The following is a 20,993-nucleotide window of genomic DNA, read 5'->3' as shown; positions in this document are numbered from 1 at the left end:
TAACTTTGACTTTCAAATAAGTAAATAAATTTATTTTTATTATTTATTTATTTATTTGACAAGCAGAGTGGACAGTGAGAGAGAGAGAGAGAGAGAGAGAGAGAGAAAGGTCTTCCTTTCTCCGTTGGTTCACCTCTCATTGGCCGCTGCAGCCAGCATGCTGCGGTCGGCGCACCGTGCTGATCCGAAGCCAGGAGCCAGGTGCTTCCCCCTGGTCTCCCATGTGGGTGCAGGGCCCAAGCACTTGGGCCATCCTCCACTGCCTTCCCGGGCCACAGCAGAGAGCTGGCCTGGAAGAGGAGCGACCGGGACTAGAACCTGGTGTACTGGCGCTGCAGGCGGAGGATTAGCCTATTGAGCCGCAGTGCCGGCCTACAAATAAGTAAATAAATTTTAAAAAATGAACCCTGTTGTAAACTATGGACTTTGAGTGAAAATGATGTGTCATTGTAGGCTCATTATAATAAATGTGCTGCTCTAGTGGGAGATGATGATAGTGGAGGAGGCTGTGTGTATGTGGGAGCAGGAAGTGCATGAGAACTCTCTGTACTTTCTACTCAATTTTTCTGTGATGCTAAAACTGTTCTAAAAAGTAAAAGTCTAGGGGTGGCCATTTAGCCTGGTGATTAAGATACCAGTTAAGGAGCACATGTTCCCACATCAGAATTCCCATGACTTTTCGCCCCCAGTACATGTTGTTCTAGATCATTATTATATAATTTATACTAACAAAGTATTCATTTTACAGTTTCTTCCTTGATTGACTTTAATTTCTAAATGGAGATGTTGGAATTTCTTCTAACTCTATTGCCTCATGATCCACAAATATTCTCTATATATCATGATTTATTTGAATTAGTGAATATTTTCTTTGTAGTATAATATCTGCTTAAAAGGACTGTGTATTCTCTACCAGGTGGATGCATAAATCTACATACTTCCATGAGATCAAGTTTTTAGATGCATAGTTAAAATCTTTTCTGTCTATACTAAATTTTTACCTATTTGACTTGTCAACTCTTGAGACTGTTGTATTAAAATTTCACATTATGATCTTACATTCATTAAGTTTGCCCAAGAATTCTGTTAATTTTTGCTTCATATGTTTTTGGTATATGCAGTTAAATGTATATAAGTTCAGAATTATTGTATCTTTTAGGTTAATTGTTCATTTTAAAATATATTCTATTCTAATAAAATATCTTGCCTTAAATTTTAATTTGACAGATATTAATCTAATTGTGTCAGCTTCCTTCTTGCTTAAAAACTTATGACCTAAGGCCATATATATATATATATAAGCTTTTTAAAATATTTATTTATTTTACTTGAAAGGCAAAGTTACAGAGAGGGAGAGGCAGAGAGAGAGAGAGATTTTCCATCCACTGGTTCACTCTACAAATGGCTGCAATAGCTGGCGCTGGTCCTATCCAAAGCCAGGAGACAATAGTTTCTTCCAGGTCTTCCATATGACATCTTCTACTGCTTTCCCAGGCCATAGCAGAGAGCTAAATAAGAAGTGGAGCAGCCAGGACTTGAACTGACGCCTATATGGGATGCCGGCACTGCAGGCAGCGGCTTTACCCGCTACACCACAGCACTGGCCCCCTCATACACTTCATAATTACAACTTTAAGAACATGGTGATTCTTCCCACCATGCCTGCCCTCCCACCCAATCTCCAAAGCTGTGGGACTGATCGTATAGTGCTGAATTAGACCTGGATAAAACTCTAGTTTTTACAGCATTCCCAAGGAAACCACAGTGACATCAACCAAACATTTAGGTTAAAAACCAGACCACAGAGAGAGAGAGAGAAATATCGAAGAGGCAAGAAGACCTCTCCCAAGTGGTCCCGCATTTATTAATATTTGATCAGAGAAAGGCGAAGTCTGCAGTACTGGAAAAGCTCTGAGCTGCTAGTCTGCCTCTGTGACTGCAGGCTGCAAAGCCTTGCCTTGTTGTATTGGTCCAGTGTGGCCCAGGAGATAAACCTACAGCTTCCCCAGCCCAGCTTCTGAGAGAGGTGGAACCTTATTGTTCTAGATGGGGCCTTGTGGGTGAGAGATAGTGAAATAGACTGTGGAAGGCAAATCTGGATAGCTCATCCTCATCAGGAAAACTATACAGGTATATGATTTCTGCTATGTCCCAGGCACCTGGGTACAAAGCAGGAACCGAGGCCACTAGCCTCTCCAAATGAAGATCCTGCATTTGGAAATCATTTGTGGGATTCTCTGCAAAGGGAGAATCCCATTCCTGATTGCAAGGGTTTAAGGGCTGAGGTGGAAGAGAGCTATAGGAATCTGAAACCATTGGAAAAAAGGAGTAAGGATCAGTGGATGTTCCGGGGAGGGTGGGCATATTCTTCCCAGCTTGAAGGACCTGGTTGAGTTGCTTTAGTGACTGCCGTCGCTGCTTCCTCCATTTGAATCGCCTGTTTCTGAACCAAACCTGGAGTGGAGGAAGAGGGGAGATTGTGGTGTGTTAGAGGGGAGAAGGCATTTGAGGCTTCTCCAGGATGAAAACAGCCAGATTACACCCTCATGTCCCTTCCAAATCACCACGACACTGGGTTTTGATAGAGAAGAGGCAGGCATGAAGTCAACAGATGGACAGTGAGGGTTTGGGCCCCCAGAGAAGGAAGAATGTAAGAAAGGGAATGTGTTTCAGAAGCTGTGCTGGGATTTCAGAGAAGGGGCTCTGACCTCTAGAAAAGAGAGACTTGTTCAGGCATCCAGGAGAGGTAGGAAATGCAGGCTGAGGGCATTCTAAAGATTATTTTAGAAGACCTCCATTGTGAGAAATAATCCTTAAAATTGTATGGGGCTTAGCAGACTCTGAGGTCAGAGGGAGCTATTTGTCTATCGGAAATGTTATGAGTAAACAGGCCGCTGGGTTTTGTTCCAGAGAATTCTGAGTAATTTGCCTGGAGGAGAACACTGTAGTAGTACAGGTGTAAAACTTCATGATGTGACTTGGGCATACACCATGTGCCCAGTGTGATACCAGCTCTGTGGGTACGCAGTGAATCAAATGCTGTTACTGCGATGGGAGGGGATTTCCAGGCTTCTCAGTGGGAAGTGGTTTCGATGGGGTACCAAGCGCACCCTGGGAATCAGACCTTTACTGATGACTCTGGTAGGTTGAACTTCATAGCTAGTTCGCTCTTGAGTTTTTTATCTGGAAACATGGTCTGGCTAAATACAGCCTCCAACTCTATAAGCTGTTGGTGGGTGAATGAGGTACGTTGATGCTTCTTACACATTCCTGTAGTCAAAAATAGAGGATAGTTTTGCTTACACCACTCATTTCTCCACGCCCCTCCCTGACACCCCCACCCCCCACCCCAGGCCCCAAATGACCACAGCTGTGCTTCTTCCATGCCTTCCCTTCTATCAGGCTTGAGATCCACAAGATCGTAGCCCACGTGCTGGCTCTGAATGCCTGTGACTCCCATAACAATGAGCTGCTCTCTGGTTTAGTTTGTCCATAATAGGAAATGTGTAAGTCTTCTTTTTTTTCCCCCCACACTTTGTTTCTTCTAGAAACTAGGAAGAAACCTCATGTCTTTTTGCACTAGAGTATAATGTGCTATTTAAAGTAGGTTCCCACTCTTCTTTAACTATTTTTTAAAAAGAATTTATTTTTATTTATTTGAAAGGCAAAGTTAGAGAGAGAGTGAGAGAAAGAGAGAGGTCTTCCATCTGCTGGTTTACTTCCCAAATGACCACGTTGGCTGGGGCTAGGCCAGATCAAAGCTATGTGCTTCTTCCTGGTCCCCCACATGGGTACAGGAGTCCAAGCCCTTGGGCCATCTTCCATTGATTTTCCAGGCACATTAGCAGGGAGCTGGATTAGAAGTGGACTGGCTGGGTCTTGAACTGTTTCCCTATGGGATGCCAGCATCATAGGTGTTGGTTTTACCCAATAGACCACAGGGTTGGCCCTGGCTTCCACTCTTCACTTGCTTTTCAGGAGCCCAATTCATCTCATCTGGCAAATGGACTTTTTTTTTTATTTTTTATTTACTCCTCTGGAATAAGGGCCATAAGAAATGAAATATAACTAAGTATGTGGAGAAGGTTGAAAAATTATGGAATTTTTAAAAGTAACAAGAGAAGAAAAAGATTCTTTTTGATAAAGCACAATTACTAAAAATGGTTAAAAATGAACCACAGGCCCTGAATAGATGAACATCCGCATAAAAGGGTTCATTATGGAATCCAAGGCAGTGCTGTGCTACTTCTCTCCAACTTCAATTTTCAATTGAAAAAGAAAGGGTCTTGGGACTGGGCATTGTGACACCATGGGTTAAGCTGCTGCTTGGGACACCTACATTCCATATTGGAGGGCTAGTTTGAATCCTGGCTGCTCCACTTTTGACCAACTCTCTGCTAATGGACCCAGAGAGCAGCAGATCAAGGTTCAAGTTCTTGAGTCCCTGCCACCCTTGTGGAAGAACTGGATGCAGTTGCTGGCTCCTGGATTTGACTTGACCCAGCTGTGGCTGCTGTGTACATTTGGGGAATGAACCAGTGGATGGGTGATTCTCTCTCTCTCTCTCTTGCTATCTCTCTCATAGATCCAGTCCCTCTCTCAGGCAGCATCTTTGGGACCTGTCTCCTCCACCCAACATTAGTGCTACTCCTGGAACTCTGGAATTGAAGAGTGGCTTTAGAGTCTATGAGACCATTTTGCTCCTGGTGCTAGCACTGATCTTGCAGCCTCAGCACCTCACTTGGATTGGGCTGTGAGTCTGTGTGCCAGGTATACCCACAGTACCAGCAGAGCATACTTCCAATACCTAAGAAGCTCCTCATGCTCCTCTGGAGATGGATGGGGACCTATGTAACAGGAATCTTAGTGAGCACACGGAGCCACAGGAACCTGCTATATCCCTACCACTGCTACCATTAACTATATAGCAAATAAAGACATAGGGAGACTAAAGTCCAACTGGAACTAAACCTAAAGTAGTCTATCAAACCAATATCCGAAAGCCACATTTCCAGGAAAAAGCTTTTAATCAACAAAAACCATCCTCTAAAAGAGAAAGAAACAATTGATCGCCTGGATGCACAAAAACCTACATAAGAACACAAGAAATATGAATAAGCAAAGCAATATGATGCCCCAAAAGGAACATAATAATGCATTATCATCAGACCATAGAGAAAGAAATATAAATGAGATGCCAGAGAAAGAATTCTAAAGAATAATTGCAAGGGGCCGGCACCGCGGCTCACTAGGCTAATCCTCCGCCTAGCGGCGCCGGCACACCGGGTTCTAGTCCCGGTCGGGGCGCCGGATTCTGTCCCGGTTGCCCCTCTTCCAGGCCAGCCCTCTGCTGTGGCCAGGGAGTGCAGTGGAGGATGGCCCAGGTGCTTGGGCCCTGCACCCCATGGGAGACCAGGAAAAGCACCTGGCTCCTGGCTCCTGCCATCGGATCAGCGTGGTGCGCCGGCCGCAGCGCGCCGGCCGCGGCGGCCATTGGAGGGTGAACCAACGGCAAAGGAAGACCTTTCTCTCTGTCTCTCTCTCTCACTGTCCACTCTGCCTGTCAAAAAAAAAAAAAAAAAAAAAAAAAAGAATAATTGCAAGGATACTCAAAGACCGGTGAGAGTGGTCATCCTTGTCTGATTTAGAGCATATATATGTTTTCAGCTGTTCCTCATTCAGTGATGTTGGTTGTGGGTTTTTAATATATAGCCTTTATTATGTTAAGGTATGTTATTTCTATGTGTAATTTTCCAAGGTTTTTTTAAATCATGAATGGATATTGCATTTCATCAAATACCTTTTCTGTAGCTGTTAAGATGACCATATGATTTTTATCCTCTTTCTGTTAGTGAGATATTTTACAAATATTGATTTGTGTGCATTGACCCATCCCTGCATCCCTGGGATAAGTCTCACTTGGCCAGGGTGAATAATATTTTTAAGGTGTTGTTGGATTAGATAGATATGTTAATATTTTGTTCATAAATTATGCATCTAACAAGGTGATTGGCCCATAGTTTTCTTCTGCTGGTGTTGTTGTAAGTTTGATTTTGTAATCAAAGAAATGCTGACTTCATAGAATGAATTCAGAGGGTTCCTCCATTTCATTTTTTTGGGAATATTTGGAGAACTTTGTCGCTCCCCCTCTTCGTGGAGGAACGACACAGGACCCTGCGCTGTTCTTTTGTCTGCTCGGCCCTCCCCGGGTTTGCTGCTGGTTCTTCCCGGGTTGGCTACTATCCCTTCCACCTCCGTGGAAGGGCGGTTCCCCCTGCCACTTTCCCCACTTCCGCGGGGGAGCGGCACACCGCCGGCCGGCTCTCTCGGGGGCTGCACAGGTGTTCCTTCAGATAGATGTTCCCCTTAGATGTTCCTGGTGCATGTGGTCTCTCTCCTCCTTTATAGTCCTCCTCTGCCAATCCCAACTCGGCTGCCCACATGCCGAGTACGCTGCTCTCCTCCAGTCAGGAGCAAGTCCTACAGTTTATTGGCTGAACTGGAGGCAGCTGTGTAGAAGCTGTTTTCTTCTCTCCCAGCGCCATATTGTGGGAGAGCAGATGCATAGAATAAGTCTTAATTCCAGTAACTTAGTCTAGTCCAAGTTGCTCCCCACAAACTTGGGTTAGTTCTTTCTGTAAAATCTTGTAGAAGGGGCTGGCTGGTGTTGCAGTGGGTTAAGCCACTGCATGTGATACTGGCATTCTCATTTGAGTGCCAGTTCAAATCCCAGCTGCTCCACCTCTGATCCAGCTCCTTACTAGTGCTGGAAAGCAATGCAAGATGGCCCAATTCCTCCCACATACAGTTTCTGACTCCTGGCTTTGGACTGGGCCAGCTCCTGCTATTGCAGCCATTTGGGTAGTGACCAACTGGATGGAAGACCTCTGTCTCTCCCTTTCTCTGTTACTTTGCCTTTCAAAACAAATGCATTAATATTTTTTTAAGAATTACAGAATTCAGCAGTGAAGCCTTCTGATCCTGGGCTTTTATTTTGTTGGGAGACTCTATTACTGACTCAACCTCATCCTTGGTTATTGATCTGCTAAATTTTTCTATGTCTTCCTAATTCAGTTTTAGTAAATCATATGTGTCTAGAAATTTATCCATACATATGGGGTGTCTTTCCAATTGTTTATATATTTAATTTCTTTTGGAAACATCTTATGGCTTTCAGTGTACATGTCTTTCACATCCCTGGTTAGGTTTATTTCTTAGTATTCTATTATTTTTAATGTTATTATAAATAGAGTTTTTTTTCTTAATGTCCTATTCTGATTGCTTAATGTTAGTATTTAGGCACAGAACTACTTTTTTTTTTTTGACAGGCAGAGTGGACAGTGAGAGAGAGAGACAGAGAGAAAGGTCTTCCTTTGCCGTTGGTTCACCCTCCAATGGCCACTGCAGCTGGCGCGCTGCGGCCGGCGCACCACGCTGATCCGATGGCAGGAGCCAGGAGCCAGGTGCTTTTCCTGGTCTCCCATGGGGTGCAGGGCCCAAGCACCTGGGCCATCCTCCACTGCACTCCCTGGCCACAGCAGAGGGCTGGCCTGGAAGAGGGGCAACCGGGACAGAATCCGGCGCCCCGACCGGGACTAGAACCCGGTGTGCCGGCGCCGCTAGGCGGAGGATTAGCCTAGTGAGCTGCGGCGCCGGCTACAGAACTACTCTTCCTATAGTCATATTTTTAAAAGGTAGACATTTTGTACTAACACTGAAAAAGCTCTAGGATACATTGTTAAATAACAATACATATTTCTAAATAATTCAACAAGATACAATCTATACAAGTAAATTTTTGTATACATTTAATACTACTAGTCTATATAATGAGCTTCTTCTTTTCTCCCATTTTCCCACAATGTGGAGTCATAATATTCCTGCCTTGGAAAAGGAACTTTATTTCTATTTCCTTATGCTTCAGAACTTCTCTGGAAAAACATTCTCTCTCACTCTGTATCATGTGTTTGTGGCGTATTCATCATGATTTGAATCAATCTATTAATTTATTTGAAATTTATTTTTAGATTTCTGATTAACATGTAATACTTGTGCATTTTTATGGGGTGCAGTACAATTGCTCGACACATGTATACAACATAAACCAGTTGAGCATGGCAACGTGTTTACATCTGGAGTCTATAAGATCCTCTCTTCATTCAATGTATACTACATTATTTTTTTAAAGATTTATTTATTCATTTGAAAGGTAGAGTTACAGAGAGGCAGAGGCAGAGAGAGAAAGAGAGAAGTATTCCATCTACTGGTTCACTCCACAAATGGTCACAACAGCCAGAACTGGGCTGATCCAAAGCTAAGAGCTAGGAGCTTCTTCCAGGTCTCCCACATGGGTGCAGGATCCCAAGCACTTGGGCCATCTTCTACTGTCTTCCCAGGCCATAGCAGAGAGCTGGATCGGAAGTGGAACATCTGGGACTCGAACCAGTGCCCATATGGAATCCTGGCACTGCAGGCAGTGGCTTTACCTGCTACGCCACAGTGCTGGCCCCTGTAATATGTTATTGTGAATTAGTCACTTCACTATTCTACATTCTGGTCAAACACTAAAATTCTTTTTTTAAAAAAAAAGATTTATCTATTTGAAAGGCAGAGAGAGAGAGAGAGAGATCTACCATCCTCTGGTTCACTCCCCAGATGGCCACAATGGCTAGACTAGGCTAGGCCAGGCCAAAGGCAGGATCCTAGAACTCCATCTGGATCTCCTACATGGGTAGTAGTACTTGGGCCATCTGTCACTGTTTTCCCAGGTGCATTAGCCGGGAGCTGAATTGGAAGTGGAGCAGCCAGGACTTGAACAGGCACTCATCCAGGACGCTGGCATAAAAGGTAGCATCTTAACCCACTGTGCCACCACTCTGTCCCTGGATCACTAGAACTTGTTCTCTCTGACTGTGTTTTGGCACCTCCAAACCTCCAACCTTCCTCTATCTCCCCTTGTCAGTCACTAGTAATCATTATTCTGAGTTCAGGTTGACTATTTTTTTTTTAACATAATGACTTCTGGTTCCATCCATTTTACTGCAAATGTCAGAGTTTCATTCTATTTTTATGACTGAATAATGTTGCATTTTGATATTTTTAATATATAGCACATTTTCTTTGCCTGTTCCATCAGCTATAGAGAGGCAGATTGTTTTCCCATCTTGGCTGTTGTGAATAGTCCCGGTTGCCCCTCTTCCAGGCCAGCTCTCTGCTGTGGCCAGAGAGTGCAGTGGAGGATGGTCCAAGTGCTTGGGCCCTGCATCCGCATGGGAGACCAGGAGGAAGCACCTGGCTTCTGGCTTTGGATCAGCGTAGTGCCGGCCAAAGCGTCCATTTGGGGACTGAACCAACGGAAGGAAGACCTTTCTCTCTGTCTCTCCTTCTGTCTATAACTCTACCTGTCAAATAAATTAAAAAAAAAAAAAAAAAAAAAAAAGACCGTTCTTTCTCCCAGGTATGTTTCTGGTAACTTTGTCAAAGATAAGTTGGCTGTTGATGAGTGGATTCATTTTTGGGATCTCTATTCGGTCCCATTGGTCTGTCTGTTTCAATGTCAGTGTCCTGCTGTTCTGATTATAATAGCTCTTGTATGTCTTGAAAGCTGTCATTGTGATGCCTCCAGTTCAAGATTTCTTTGGATACCTTGGAGCTTTTCTGCTTCCACAAGAATTTTAGGATTGTTGCTCCCAGTTCTGTATAGAATGCCAAAGGTATTCTGATAGAGGTTGGATTGAATCTTTGGAAAGTGTGAACATTTTAATGCAAAATTTTCCAATCCATGATCACAGGAGGTCTTTCCATTTTTGTGTCATCTTGAATTTCTTTCATTGGTGTTATATAATTCCCATTTATGATGGAAATATTCTTAGAATATTTTTGAAAATAAGATATAATAGTCAACAGCTGCTGTAAAGCAAATGCAAGGGGCCGGCACCTGTGGCACAGCAGGTTAAAGCCCTGGCTAGCAATGCTGGCATCCCATATGGGCGCCAGTTCAAATACCAGCTGTTCCACTTCCAATCCAGCTCTCTGCTATGGCCTGGGAAAGCAGTAGAAGATGGTCCAAGTCCTTGGGCCCCTGCACCCACGTGGGAGACTCAGAAGAAGCTCCTGGCTCCTGATGGGCTCAGCTCCAGCCATTGTGACCATTTGGAGAGTGAACCAGTGGATGGAAGACCTCTCTCTCTGTGTCTCTACCTCTCTGTAATGGTCTTTCAAATAAAATAAATCTTAAAAAAAAGCAAATGCAAAATGTAATTATAGTTCCATGAAAAGGAAAGCTTTTCAGAGGAGAGAGGATAAGGGAGAGTTATACTTACTGGAATAAGCTGGAGCTTGTGGTACCGAGTTCATGTTGATAAAAGGGTCTCGCTGGGGATTTTCTGAGGTCATTCTGCTGATCAGAATTTCTTCAATCTGTGAGGGAAGGCTAATGATAAAGAGTATGCTGATGAAATCATTCATCCACTAAAAAGGATTTTTTTTTTCAAGGGGATTGGTTTGCTGTATGACCTTGTACAAGTAGTTAATCCCTGATCCCTCTATCTCAACTGGAAAATTATTCATTTTTTGTATCATAGAGAAACACTCAAGGTGTATTATCAAAAATGAAATTTTGGAGATATTAAAAGAAATTGTGCATGCTCTGGCCTCAGAATCAGCCCTTAAGGCATTCGGATCTGGCTGAAGAGCCCATGAGAGTATTGTAGGCATGGAAAGCCAAGACACTCTGGAAAAAAAAAATAAAACCCTAAATGAAAGATCTCTGCGAGTGAGATCCCAGTGGAAAGAACAGGGCCATCAGAGAAGGAGGTACCTTTCTCTGAAGGGAGGGGAGAACTTCCACTTTCACTATGACCTCGTTTAAATAAGATCAGAGTCTGCGAACTCAAAATGCTTCCATAGCCTTGGCAACTCAAGACTAGAGCCTAGGGAGATTACTGATGCCATAAACAAGAGTGTCAAATTGTTAAGTCAACAACAGGAGTCACTGTGTACTTACTCCTCATGTGGGATCTGTCCTTAGTGTGTTGTCCAATGTGAATTAATGCTATAACTAGTTCTGAAACAGTATTACACTTTGTGTTTCTGTGTGGGTGCAAACTGATGAAATCATTACTTAATGTATACTAAATCGATCTTCTGTATATAAAGATAATTGAAAATGAATCTTGATGTGGATGGAATGGGAGAGGGAGCGGGAGATGGGAGGGGTGCGAGTGGGAGGGAAGTTATGGGGGGGAAAAAGCCATTGTAATCCATAAAAACTGTACTTTGGAAATTTATGCTTACTAAATAAAAGTTTTAAAAAAAGAATGTTATACTACAATGGTTTTAGTGATCTGTGATTACTTAAAAATTTTCTGTATATGGGTGAAATTGCCATTTTTCCATTTAATTATTCTTTATAGTCATTGTCTATATTCCCATTAAACTAGGGTCTTTTTGCTTTTTACTTGCTAAACTTCTTATTCAGTGAAGTATTAAGCCTTTTTACTGTAATGGAAATTTAAAATGTGCTATCTCAAAAACTAAAAAAATAAAGAAAGAAAGGGAGAAAGAAGGAGGGCGGGGGGAGATGAGGGGGAAGGAGGGAGAAAAGAAGTGAATATCATTTTCTTCTTAGAAAATATCGACAAAGCACATTAAATCTGTTTAAAAAAACTAATTAAAAATTAAAATTTTAAAAAGAAAAGAGGATATTTTTAAGAGATGAGAAACAAACTCAGAATAAAAGATGGTTCTTTAAAAAAAGAAAAAGAAATTGGCCGGCGCCATGGCTCAATAGGCTAATCCTCCACCTAGCGGCGCCGGCACACTAGGTTCTAGTCCCGGTCGGGGCGCCGGATTCTTTCTTGGTTGCCCCTCTTCTAGGCCAGCTCTCTGCTGTGGCCCGGGAAGGCAGTGGAGGATGGCCCAAGTGCTTGGGCCCTGCACCCCATGGGAGACCAGGAGAAGCACCTAGCTCTCTCTCTCACTAACTATCCACTCTGCCTGTTAAAAAAAAAATACTTAAATAGATTTTTCAATGTTAGACATGAGGAGCCAAAAAATTAGTACAACTGAAAGTATAAGTAATTAATCTATTTTCCTCCTGGGAATTTTTCAGGCAGAATAGAAATTATGAGAGAGAAAATTGGAACTTCAAGAATGAAGAGCCATAAATATGATATATATCTGCTTGAATATAAATTTTTTCCTTATAATTTTTTTGAAATATATATTGGGGCTGGCACTGTGGCACAGCTGGTAAAGCCGCCATCTGAGGTGCCAGCATCTCATATGGGCGCCTATTTGAGATCCGACTGCTCCATTTCCAATTCAGCTCTCTACTGTGGCCTGGGAAAGCAGTAAAGGATGGCCCACGGCCTTGGGCCCCTGAACCTGTGTGGGAAGATCCGGAGAAAGCTGCACAACCCCATATGAGACCTGGAAGAAGCTTCTGGCTCCTGGCTTCAGATCAGCTCATCTTCGGCTGTTGTGGCCAATTGGGGAGTGAACCAGTGGATGGAAGGCCTCTTTCTCTCTGCCTCTCCTTCTCTCTCTGGGTAACTCTGACTTTCAAATAAATAAATGAATCTTTTTAAAAAAAGAGAAAGAAATACATGTGAATATTGAAAGCAAAAACTATCTCATTGTCTAGTGGTTTTATTTTGTTTAATCTTTTAAAAAATATTTTATCTGTTTGAAAGGCAGAATGACACACAGAGAGAGGGAGAGACAAAGAGATCTTCCATCCACTGGTTCACTCCCCAAATGGCTGCAATGGCTGGAGCTGGGCCAGGCCAGGGGCCTGAAACTCCATCTGAGTCTCCCATATGAATAGGCAGAGGCCCAAGTACTTGGGTCCTCATCCACTACCTTCCCAGGCTCATTAGTAGGGAGCTTGATTGGAAACAGAGCAGCCAGGATTTGAACTGGCACTCCACTATGGAATGTCGGCATTTTAGGTTGTGGCTTAAACCAGCTACACCACAATGGTGGCCCAGTTGTTTGCTTTTGACTTTGAAATAAGTACAGTTTCACAGGGGGTTGCAAAACTAAAAATGTAAAGGGAAGTTTTATGCACCGTATACCTAGCTTCCACCACAGGAAACACCTTATATAACTGTAACACACTGTCAAACACAAGAAATTGAAGCCTCCCTGAGGGCCCATCACAAAGTCTGATGCAATGTAATGCTAAGTGACAGAATCTATTGTTATTTAGAAAAGTAATTCAGCCCTTGAAACTGTACTACTCAGACACTTCTGCCACTCTCCAGTGTGGCACAGGGGCGGGAGGGCTATGTACTGCCTCTCTGATCCTAGCCTAGGGAGCCTGGCATGCTGCCCTTGGCCTGGGCAAAAGCCCCTCTTGTTCCGAGCCCTTTCACTGAACTTTGCATCTCTGAAACCTTAATCAGTATACAAGTTACCTAGAAATCTTGTTAAAATACAGACTGAGCTTTACTAGATCCAAAGTAGGGCTTAAGACTCACCATTTTTAACAAACTTTTAGGTGATGTTGAGATTATTGGTCTGCGTTATTACTGGTGTGACTTAGGGTGGCAAGGCTTTAAAAAATTATTTTTATAAATTTTTAAATATTTACTTTTTAAAGAATACAAATTTCATAAGTACAACTTTAGGAATATAGTTATTCTTCCCACTATATCAGCCCTCCCACCCACACTCCCACCCTTCTCCTCCTCCCTCTCCCCTTGGGTGGCAAGGCTTTAACAGAGACTCTTGTCAAGAGCCTTGGGTGATCACTGACATTATACATAAGAGTGTTAACAACAAGAGTCACTGTGTACTAACTTCCCATGTGGAATCTCTGTCCTCAATGAATTGTGTTATAACTATTTCTAAGTGCTTGCAATGACATTGAACAGCGCTTGTCTCGACTGCTGAAGAACAGGGTCTTTGTTTTTGTTCTTTTTTTTTCTGTGCAAATTGTTGAACTCTTTACTTAGTTGATCTTCTGTGTATAAAGTACATCGAAAATGGATCTTAGTAGAAAATGGGAGAGGGAGGAAGGGGAGGGGTGGGAGTGTGGGTATGGTGGGATGAATCACTGTATTCTTCAAGTTGTACTTATGAAATGCATGAAGTTTGTATTCCTTAAAGAAAAGGTTTCTTTAGGGAGGGTTGGGGGAGAGGCTGTTTGACGCCTCTGCATGTCCCTGTCTCCTGGACATGGAGTCTGCAAGACATTGTCACATCAAGGACCACAGGATGTTTTTGCCAAATGACCTTGAGCCTGCGCCGCATCTTCCCTGAATTTGTCCTCCTGGGGAGAGTCCATGCCTTCAGTGGGTACCCTCTGGCCTGAAGGGCAGCTGCGGTCAAAGGATGTCACCCAAGCCTGGGCCATGGGCATGCAGAGGGGTGAGGCTGTGGCTGAGGGACAGCAGCCAGTTCACCTACATGGCCATGCTCTTGTGTAGAATTTCAAGGAACCCAAGAATTCAAAATTTAAATCTCCACTTCCAGAAATATGCTTTGTTCTGGCCCTACTGGACTTTATTCCTTGAACAAATCGTGATCGTCTTCTCTCCAGGCATTTGCCAATGTCTCCTACTTAACAGCCAGTTGTCTACTCACCTGTCACTTCCTGTGTAAACAAGACTCACCTGTAGAAGCTATCCTCTTGCTCTCCTCAAACTACTTCATGTTGTTCACTTAGCTCCTTCTTAGCACAGTGTGCTTGTCCTTCTAAAAGCAGTCACACTTTTACCCATTTACATGCTCCTCCACTTACAACAGATTATTTCCCAACAAGCCTATCATATTGTTAGGTTGAAAAGCATTTAACCCACCTAACCTACTGAACAGCCTGTCTTAGCAACAGTGTGTGTGGACTATGGATGGCCACCCTTCATGATCTCACAGCTGACAGAGCTGTGGCTGCTGCTCTGCCCAGCATCCAGAGAGTAGCACACTGTAGATTGCTAGCCCAGGAACAAGCATGGTTTCAACTGAATGCATATTGCTTTTAGAGCATTGTAATATTGAACCACTATAAGAGATCAACTATTTTTTTTTTTCCTGCTTCATTCCCTAAATGCTCCCCAGCAGCCAGGGCCAAACCAGGCCTAAGCTAGGAGCTAGTAATTCCATCCACATCTCCCACACAAGTGGCAGGAACTCAAGAACCTAGACCATCATCAAATGCCTTCCCAGGTACATTATCAAGGAAGCTGGATCAGAAGCAGAGTAGCCAGGGCTGGAAGCAGCACTCTGCTATGGGACACAGACATCCTAAGCTAGAACACCTGCCCTGTGGGCTGTTTGTTTCTTCTACTTTTTTGTCCCTTCATTTCACCTGGAACCAATTGGCTTTGAGAAGGTAAAGTGTCAGTGGAAGGAGGATATGGATTCTTTTTTGCCTCTGCTTGGAAAAAGTTTACAACAGAAGGCAGAGATGGAAGGTGAGGGGAGGGTGATAAGGAGGAAAAAAGAGGGCAGAGGAGTGGGAGCAGCAACTATGAAAGTTTGAATGCCTGGGGTAGCAGTCCTCAGCATGTGCTTTGGAAGCCCTTGCAGCCTTCCTGAGATCTTTTCATAGATTCCTGAGGCTGAAATTATTTTTACTATAAAATTAAGATGATATTTTACTTTTTAACTCTCATTCTGTCACAGATATATAATGGAATACATTCAGAAGCAGTGCCAGCATCCCATATGGCCGCCGGTTTGAGTCTCGGCTGCTCCACTTCTGATCCAGCTCTCTGCTGTGGCCTGGGAGAGCCGTGGAAGATGGCCCAAGTTCTTGGACCCCTGTGTCGCTCCCCCTCTTCGTGGAGGAATGACACTAAACCCTGCCTAGGCTTCATATCCGAGTCACGGCACCATTATGTCGCTCCCCCTCTTCATGGAGGAACGACACAGGACCCTGCGCTGTTCTTTTGTCTGCTTGGCCCTCCCCGGGTTTGCTGCTGGTTCTTCACCTCCGTGGAAGGGCGACTCCCCCTGCCACTTTCCCCACTTCCGCGGGGGAGCGGCACACCGCCGGTCGGCTCTCTTGGGGGCTGCACAGGTGTTCCTTCAGATAGATGTTCCTCTTAGATGTTCCTGGTGCATGTGGTCTCTCTCCTCCTTTATAGTCCTCTTCCACCAATCCCAACTCTGCTACCCACACGCCGAGTACGCTGCTCTCCTCCAATCAGGAGCAGGTCCTACAGTTTATTGGTTGAACTGGAGGCAGCTGTGTAGAAGCTGTTTCTCCCTTCTCAGCGCCATATTGTGGGAGAGCAGATGCATAGAATAAGTCTTAATTCCAGTAACAGTCTAGTCCGAGTTGCTCCCCACACCCCTGCACCCATGTGGGAGACCCAGAAGAAGCTCCTGGCTCCTGACTTCGGATAGGCACAGCACTGGCCATTGCAGCCAGTTGGGGAGTGAACCAGCAGATGGAAGAACTCTCTCCCTCTCTCTCTCTTTCTCCCTGCCTCTCCTCTCTGTGTAACTCTTTCAAATAAATAAATAAATCTTAAAAAAATATCATCTTCAAAAAATTCATGGAAATTGCATATCATGAAAAAACTATGCATGAACTTAAAACAGTTTCATTTTAATAAACACCTCTCTTTTTTAAGTGCTTATCTATTTAAAAGAGAGATCTTCCACCCACTGATTCACTCCCCAAATAGCTGCAATAGCCATGGAGGCCAAAGCCAGGAGCCAGGAAGGAACCCCATCTGAGTCTCCTGGATGGGTGATTGGAAACTAAGTACTTGGGCCATCTTCTACTGCCTTCCCAGGTGCATTAGTAGGAAGCCAGATCAAAAGTGGAGCAGCTGAAATTCACACAGGCGCTCTGATATGCAATGTTGGCATTGCAAGCAGTGGCTTAACTTGCCATATGGCGACACTGCTCCCAAAATATATATTTTAATTTCATTTTTCCATGAACTTTTTGAAGTTTTTGTGAATTTCCCATTCTAATGTGTCTGCATAAGATCAGATTTCTTCCTCATGTTTCAACAAAAAATAATATACAACAAAAGGCGCATGCAAAAGCAGGAGAGATTTTGCTGTACTCTATAAGGAAGTTACTAAAATACAAAACAATGCCATTCATCTCACTATATTTTGTGTGTATGGAAAATACAGTTAACATGTAATACATTTACCATTTTATTTTGGGATGAATTACTAATTATGTTATAATTTCTCAAGTTTGATACTGACAGTGGCAAATAGCTAAAGATATCACCTATAGAACCAAAAGGTGTTTGGCATCTCCAATAATTTTTAAGAATGTAAAGAGCTTCTAAGACCAACATGTTTGAAAAGCACTGAGGGCCGGCGCCGCTGATCAGTAGGCTAATCCTCTGCCTTGCGGCGCCGGCACACCAGGTTCTAGTCCCGGTCAGGCGCCGGATTCTGTCCTGGTTGCCCCTCTTCCAGGCCAGCTCTCTGCTGTGGCCCGGGAGTGCAGTGGAGGATGGCCCAAGTGCTTGGGCCCTGCAACCCATGGGAGACCAGGAGAAGCACCTGGCTCCTGCCATCAGATCAGTGCGGTGCGCCGGCCACGGCGGCCATTGGAGGGTGAACCAATGGCAAAGGAAGACCTTTCTCTCTGTCTCTCTCTCTCACTGTCCACTCTGCCTGTCAAAAAAGAAAAAAAAAAAAAAAAGAAAAAGAAAAAGAAAAGCGCTAAGTGAGGATGAACCAGGGGCTAGATTTTTTTTTTAAATAAATATTTATTTATTTGAGAGATAGAAGTACAGACAGAGAGAGAAAGAGGAAGACAGAGAGAAAGGTCTTACATCCGCTAGCTCACTTCCCAGATCGCCACAAAGGCCAGAGCTGAGCCAATTTGAAGCCAGGAGCTTCTGCCAGGTCTCCCACGAAGGTGCAGGGGCCCAAGTATTTGGACCACCATCCACTGCTTTCCCAGGTGCATTAGCAGGGAGCTGGATTGGACGTGGAGCAGCGGGGCCTCAAATCGGTGCCCTTATTGGATGCCGGTGCCTCAGGCAGAGGTTTAACCACAGCGCCAGCCTCAGGGCCTGGCTTTTAACTGAAAAGAAATTAAACCTAACTATTAGCATCTGTTCTTCAATATAACCTTTGGAGTAAATATAGTAATAAAATGATGCTGTAGCTAACATACAATCCCAATATAAGAATATTGTGCAATACAATAATAATAGTACATAGAATAGCATTTGGAGATGTTTTCCATGTGTCAGACATCCATGTGCTTACTGTACCTGATTCATTTAATCCTCAACACATACACGGGATAATGTATGACTGTTTTCAACCTCTTATAGATGAAGAGACATAAACACTTAAAGTTTGGGCAGCCAGCGGAGCATAACTGGGAATGAATCAGATCTGTCTTACTCATGAATACAGTCTATAAATCCCTGCCAAGAGTCTGAGCTTACACTAGCATATTAAACAAACAACAAAGCAAATGATTCAACTGGATCAGAATGTTTTCCCCGACTGGGCAATGGGGAACATAAGACAAAATTGCCCGCAGGAGCACTGCATTTTCTCAGCAGATGTTTAGCGCTTGTGTTCCACATCTGAATGCTTAGCTAGGGCTGGGTGACTCAGCAATGAACAAAACACACAAAAATAGTTACCATGATGGAGTTTCTATTCTAATGAAAATTCGCAAAGATGAGACTAGCACAGGTTGGGAGTTTGGGGGCTCTGCAGAGCAGACACCCATACTTAGTCACAGGAGCCTCCCATTCAGTCCTTAATTTTTACAAGGCAGTGGGATCTTGATGGTCTCTTCTGCCCTCAGCCTACAACCTCACCCTTCATCATCTCCCTTTAGTGTAAGTGGAATGGAGGGACCCCCATCCTTTCGTTTCGCTGCTCTGATTTTTGGAATCCTCTGAGACCAATCAAGCCCTCCATTCTGTCCTCCCTCTCAACCTTCCTCTACTTACTCAAGAATCCACTTGGAGTGACAGCTTTCGATCCTGCTGGATGGGTCTCTCCCGAAAGGCAGCTTCTGTGGTGGGTCCTGATGGTGAAGAGCCCGTATTTAAATGTAATTTTTTATCCAATCAAACTGCCCTCACCACGCCCAGACCCACCCTGAATGCCTCACCCTTCGGTTCATATATTTATTCAATAAATGTATGTGCAGAGTCTACTGCAACTATCAACTAAAAATCGTAATTATTTTTTTCATCCTCAACTTGCCTACCTTAGATCAATCCTACAGGCTTCTTTGCCTTTTGATGCAACCAACTCTTTAATTTTAAACTTGCTGAAAGTTTCAGGGTGTGTCTTTCTTTAAACAATACTCCAATCTGAATACTTTAACATGGTTTTAATCCATTTATATTGATAGGATCATGGTTAATCATGTAGCTGAACCTATTTTTACTTCCCTACTTGGTACAATCTATGTGTCTATGTGTGTATTTTCTTTCTTTTTTTTATGATTTATTTTTTTATTTATTTGAAAGGCAGAGTTACAGAGAGGCAGAGGCAGAGGCAGAGAGAGAGAGAAAGAGAGAGAGAGAAGGAGAGGTCTTCCATCTGCTGGTTCACTCCTCAGATGGCTGCAATGGCTGGAGCTGTGTGGATCCTAAGCTAGGAGCCAGGAGCTTCTTCTGGATTTCCCACACAGTGCAGGGCATCCTCTACTGCTTTCTCAGGCCATAGCAGGGAGTTGGATCAGAAGTAGAGCAGCTGGGACTTGAAGCGGCACCCATATGGGATGCCGGCACTGCAGGCAGCGGCTTTATCTGCTATGCCACTGTATCAGCCCCGAAGTGTGTATTTTCTAACTTTTTCAGTCTTCTGTTTGAATGGACATGCTTTTTTCCCTTTTCTTCTACTATAATGGGACATTATTTGCAAGATTTAAAGTTGTATTATTTTTAAGTATCCATGCTTGATTTTGAAAATCCAAAAATTAATCAGTGTATCTGTCCTTCTCCGGAACACTAAAATTTTCTTTGGATTTTTAAAAATGAATTCCTCACTTTTAGTCTTCCTTGATATTTTTGCCTACTATTTTGGGTCAAACTTGCATTTACAGCCTTGAAAGTAGTCACTATTATTCTTTGCTGTAAGTACTTATTTAGATGTAACCATAGATGTGTCAAGTTCTTTGGTGGTGGCTGCTTCTTTCATCTTCCTTTTTTCTTTTGGACACAATTTTATTCTCTCTCATTTAGAATCATTTGTAGTTCTTTTAGTGATGTTCTGTTAATTGTAGACATTTTCAAATCTTCTTTGCCTAAAAATATATTCATTACATTGCTGCATTAATAGGTAGGGTGAGTATAGAATTTACTTGAGAAGTGTGCTAATAGTCAAATCTTATTCTATTGTAGATAATCTTTATTTTCCAGTTGTTTTTAAAAGATTTGTGCTTTGTCTGTAGTCCATTTTTTAACTTGAAAATGTGTTGGTAAGGGGCTGGCATTGTGGTGGTTAAGCAACTGTTTGTGATGCCAGCATCTCATATGGGTGCTGGTTTAAGTCCCAGCGGCACTGTTTTTCATCCAATTCCCTGCTAATGTACTTGCAAAACAGTGGAAGATGGCTCAAGTTGTTGGGTCCCTGCCACCCATATGGTAGACCCAGATAGATTTCCAGGCTCCTTGCTTCAGCCTGGCCCAGCCTTGGCCATTGTGGCCATTTGGAGGAGTGAGCAAGTAGATAGAAGACCTCTTTCTCTGTCTCGCTCTCTCAGTCTCTTTCCCTACCCTGTAACTTTGCCTTTCAAATAAATAACAAATCTAAAAAATATGTTGATACGATTTAAAAAAACAACTTTTTTTGTCTTGTCTCATTGTATGTCTTCAATCTAAACACTCTTGAATTTCTTAAATTATGGACACTTCTAAGTCATTTTCTCTTTCAATATTTTCTTTCATTCTCTCCAGTGATTTCTTCCTGGATTTCTTTTTTTTTTTTTTTTCTACAGGTTTCCCCTTGCTGCTCAGTTAGTTGTCGCTGATCAGGGAGAACATATGATATTTGTCCCTTTGGGACTGGCTTAATTCACTCAG

General features: G+C 43.2%; 1 protein-coding gene across 4 annotated transcripts; it reads right to left on the bottom strand.

The window, feature by feature from the left end:
• Positions 1-1,329: 1,329 nt before the first annotated feature.
• On the bottom strand, positions 1,330-19,017 carry ARGFX (arginine-fifty homeobox). Of its 4 annotated transcripts, XR_016232436.1 has the most exons (5): positions 18,909-19,017; positions 10,323-10,432; positions 3,125-3,270; positions 2,386-2,454; positions 1,330-1,508 (listed from the first exon to the last, which is right to left on the bottom strand). XR_016232436.1 is itself a non-coding variant. In XM_017346685.4 (4 exons), exons 2-4 carry the CDS (start codon positions 10,393-10,395, stop codon positions 2,035-2,037), a joined length of 639 nt encoding a protein of 212 aa, XP_017202174.4. In that variant the 5' UTR covers positions 10,396-10,432; positions 18,909-19,017; the 3' UTR covers positions 1,839-2,034. The 4 variants fall into 4 exon arrangements, 1 of the variants encoding a protein (XP_017202174.4); XM_017346685.4 differs by lacking the exon at positions 1,330-1,508 and having other exon boundaries at positions 1,839-2,454; XR_016232438.1 differs by lacking the exons at positions 1,330-1,508; positions 2,386-2,454; positions 3,125-3,270 and adding an exon at positions 4,827-4,847.
• Positions 19,018-20,993: the final 1,976 nt, after the last annotated feature.

This window comes from Oryctolagus cuniculus, chromosome 4 (assembly GCF_051225735.1).
Source record: "Oryctolagus cuniculus isolate XC-2025 breed Fujian yellow rabbit chromosome 4, ASM5122573v1, whole genome shotgun sequence".
NCBI lineage: Eukaryota > Metazoa > Chordata > Mammalia > Lagomorpha > Leporidae > Oryctolagus > Oryctolagus cuniculus.
Note: the sequence above shows the minus strand (reverse complement) of the source record. Positions and strands in the feature narration are given on the sequence as shown.

Coding starts and splice junctions, on each gene's coding strand:
- ARGFX (XM_017346685.4), bottom strand. CDS start 10,395: ATGACCTCAGAAAATCCCCAGCGAGACCCTTTTATCAACATGAACTCG. Junction 3,271..10,322: donor ACAAGCTCCAGCTTATTCCA/GTAAGTATAACT, acceptor TTTTGACTACAG/GAATGTGTAAGAAGCATCAA. Junction 2,455..3,124: donor TACCAGAGTCATCAGTAAAG/GTCTGATTCCCA, acceptor CCTCCACTCCAG/GTTTGGTTCAGAAACAGGCG.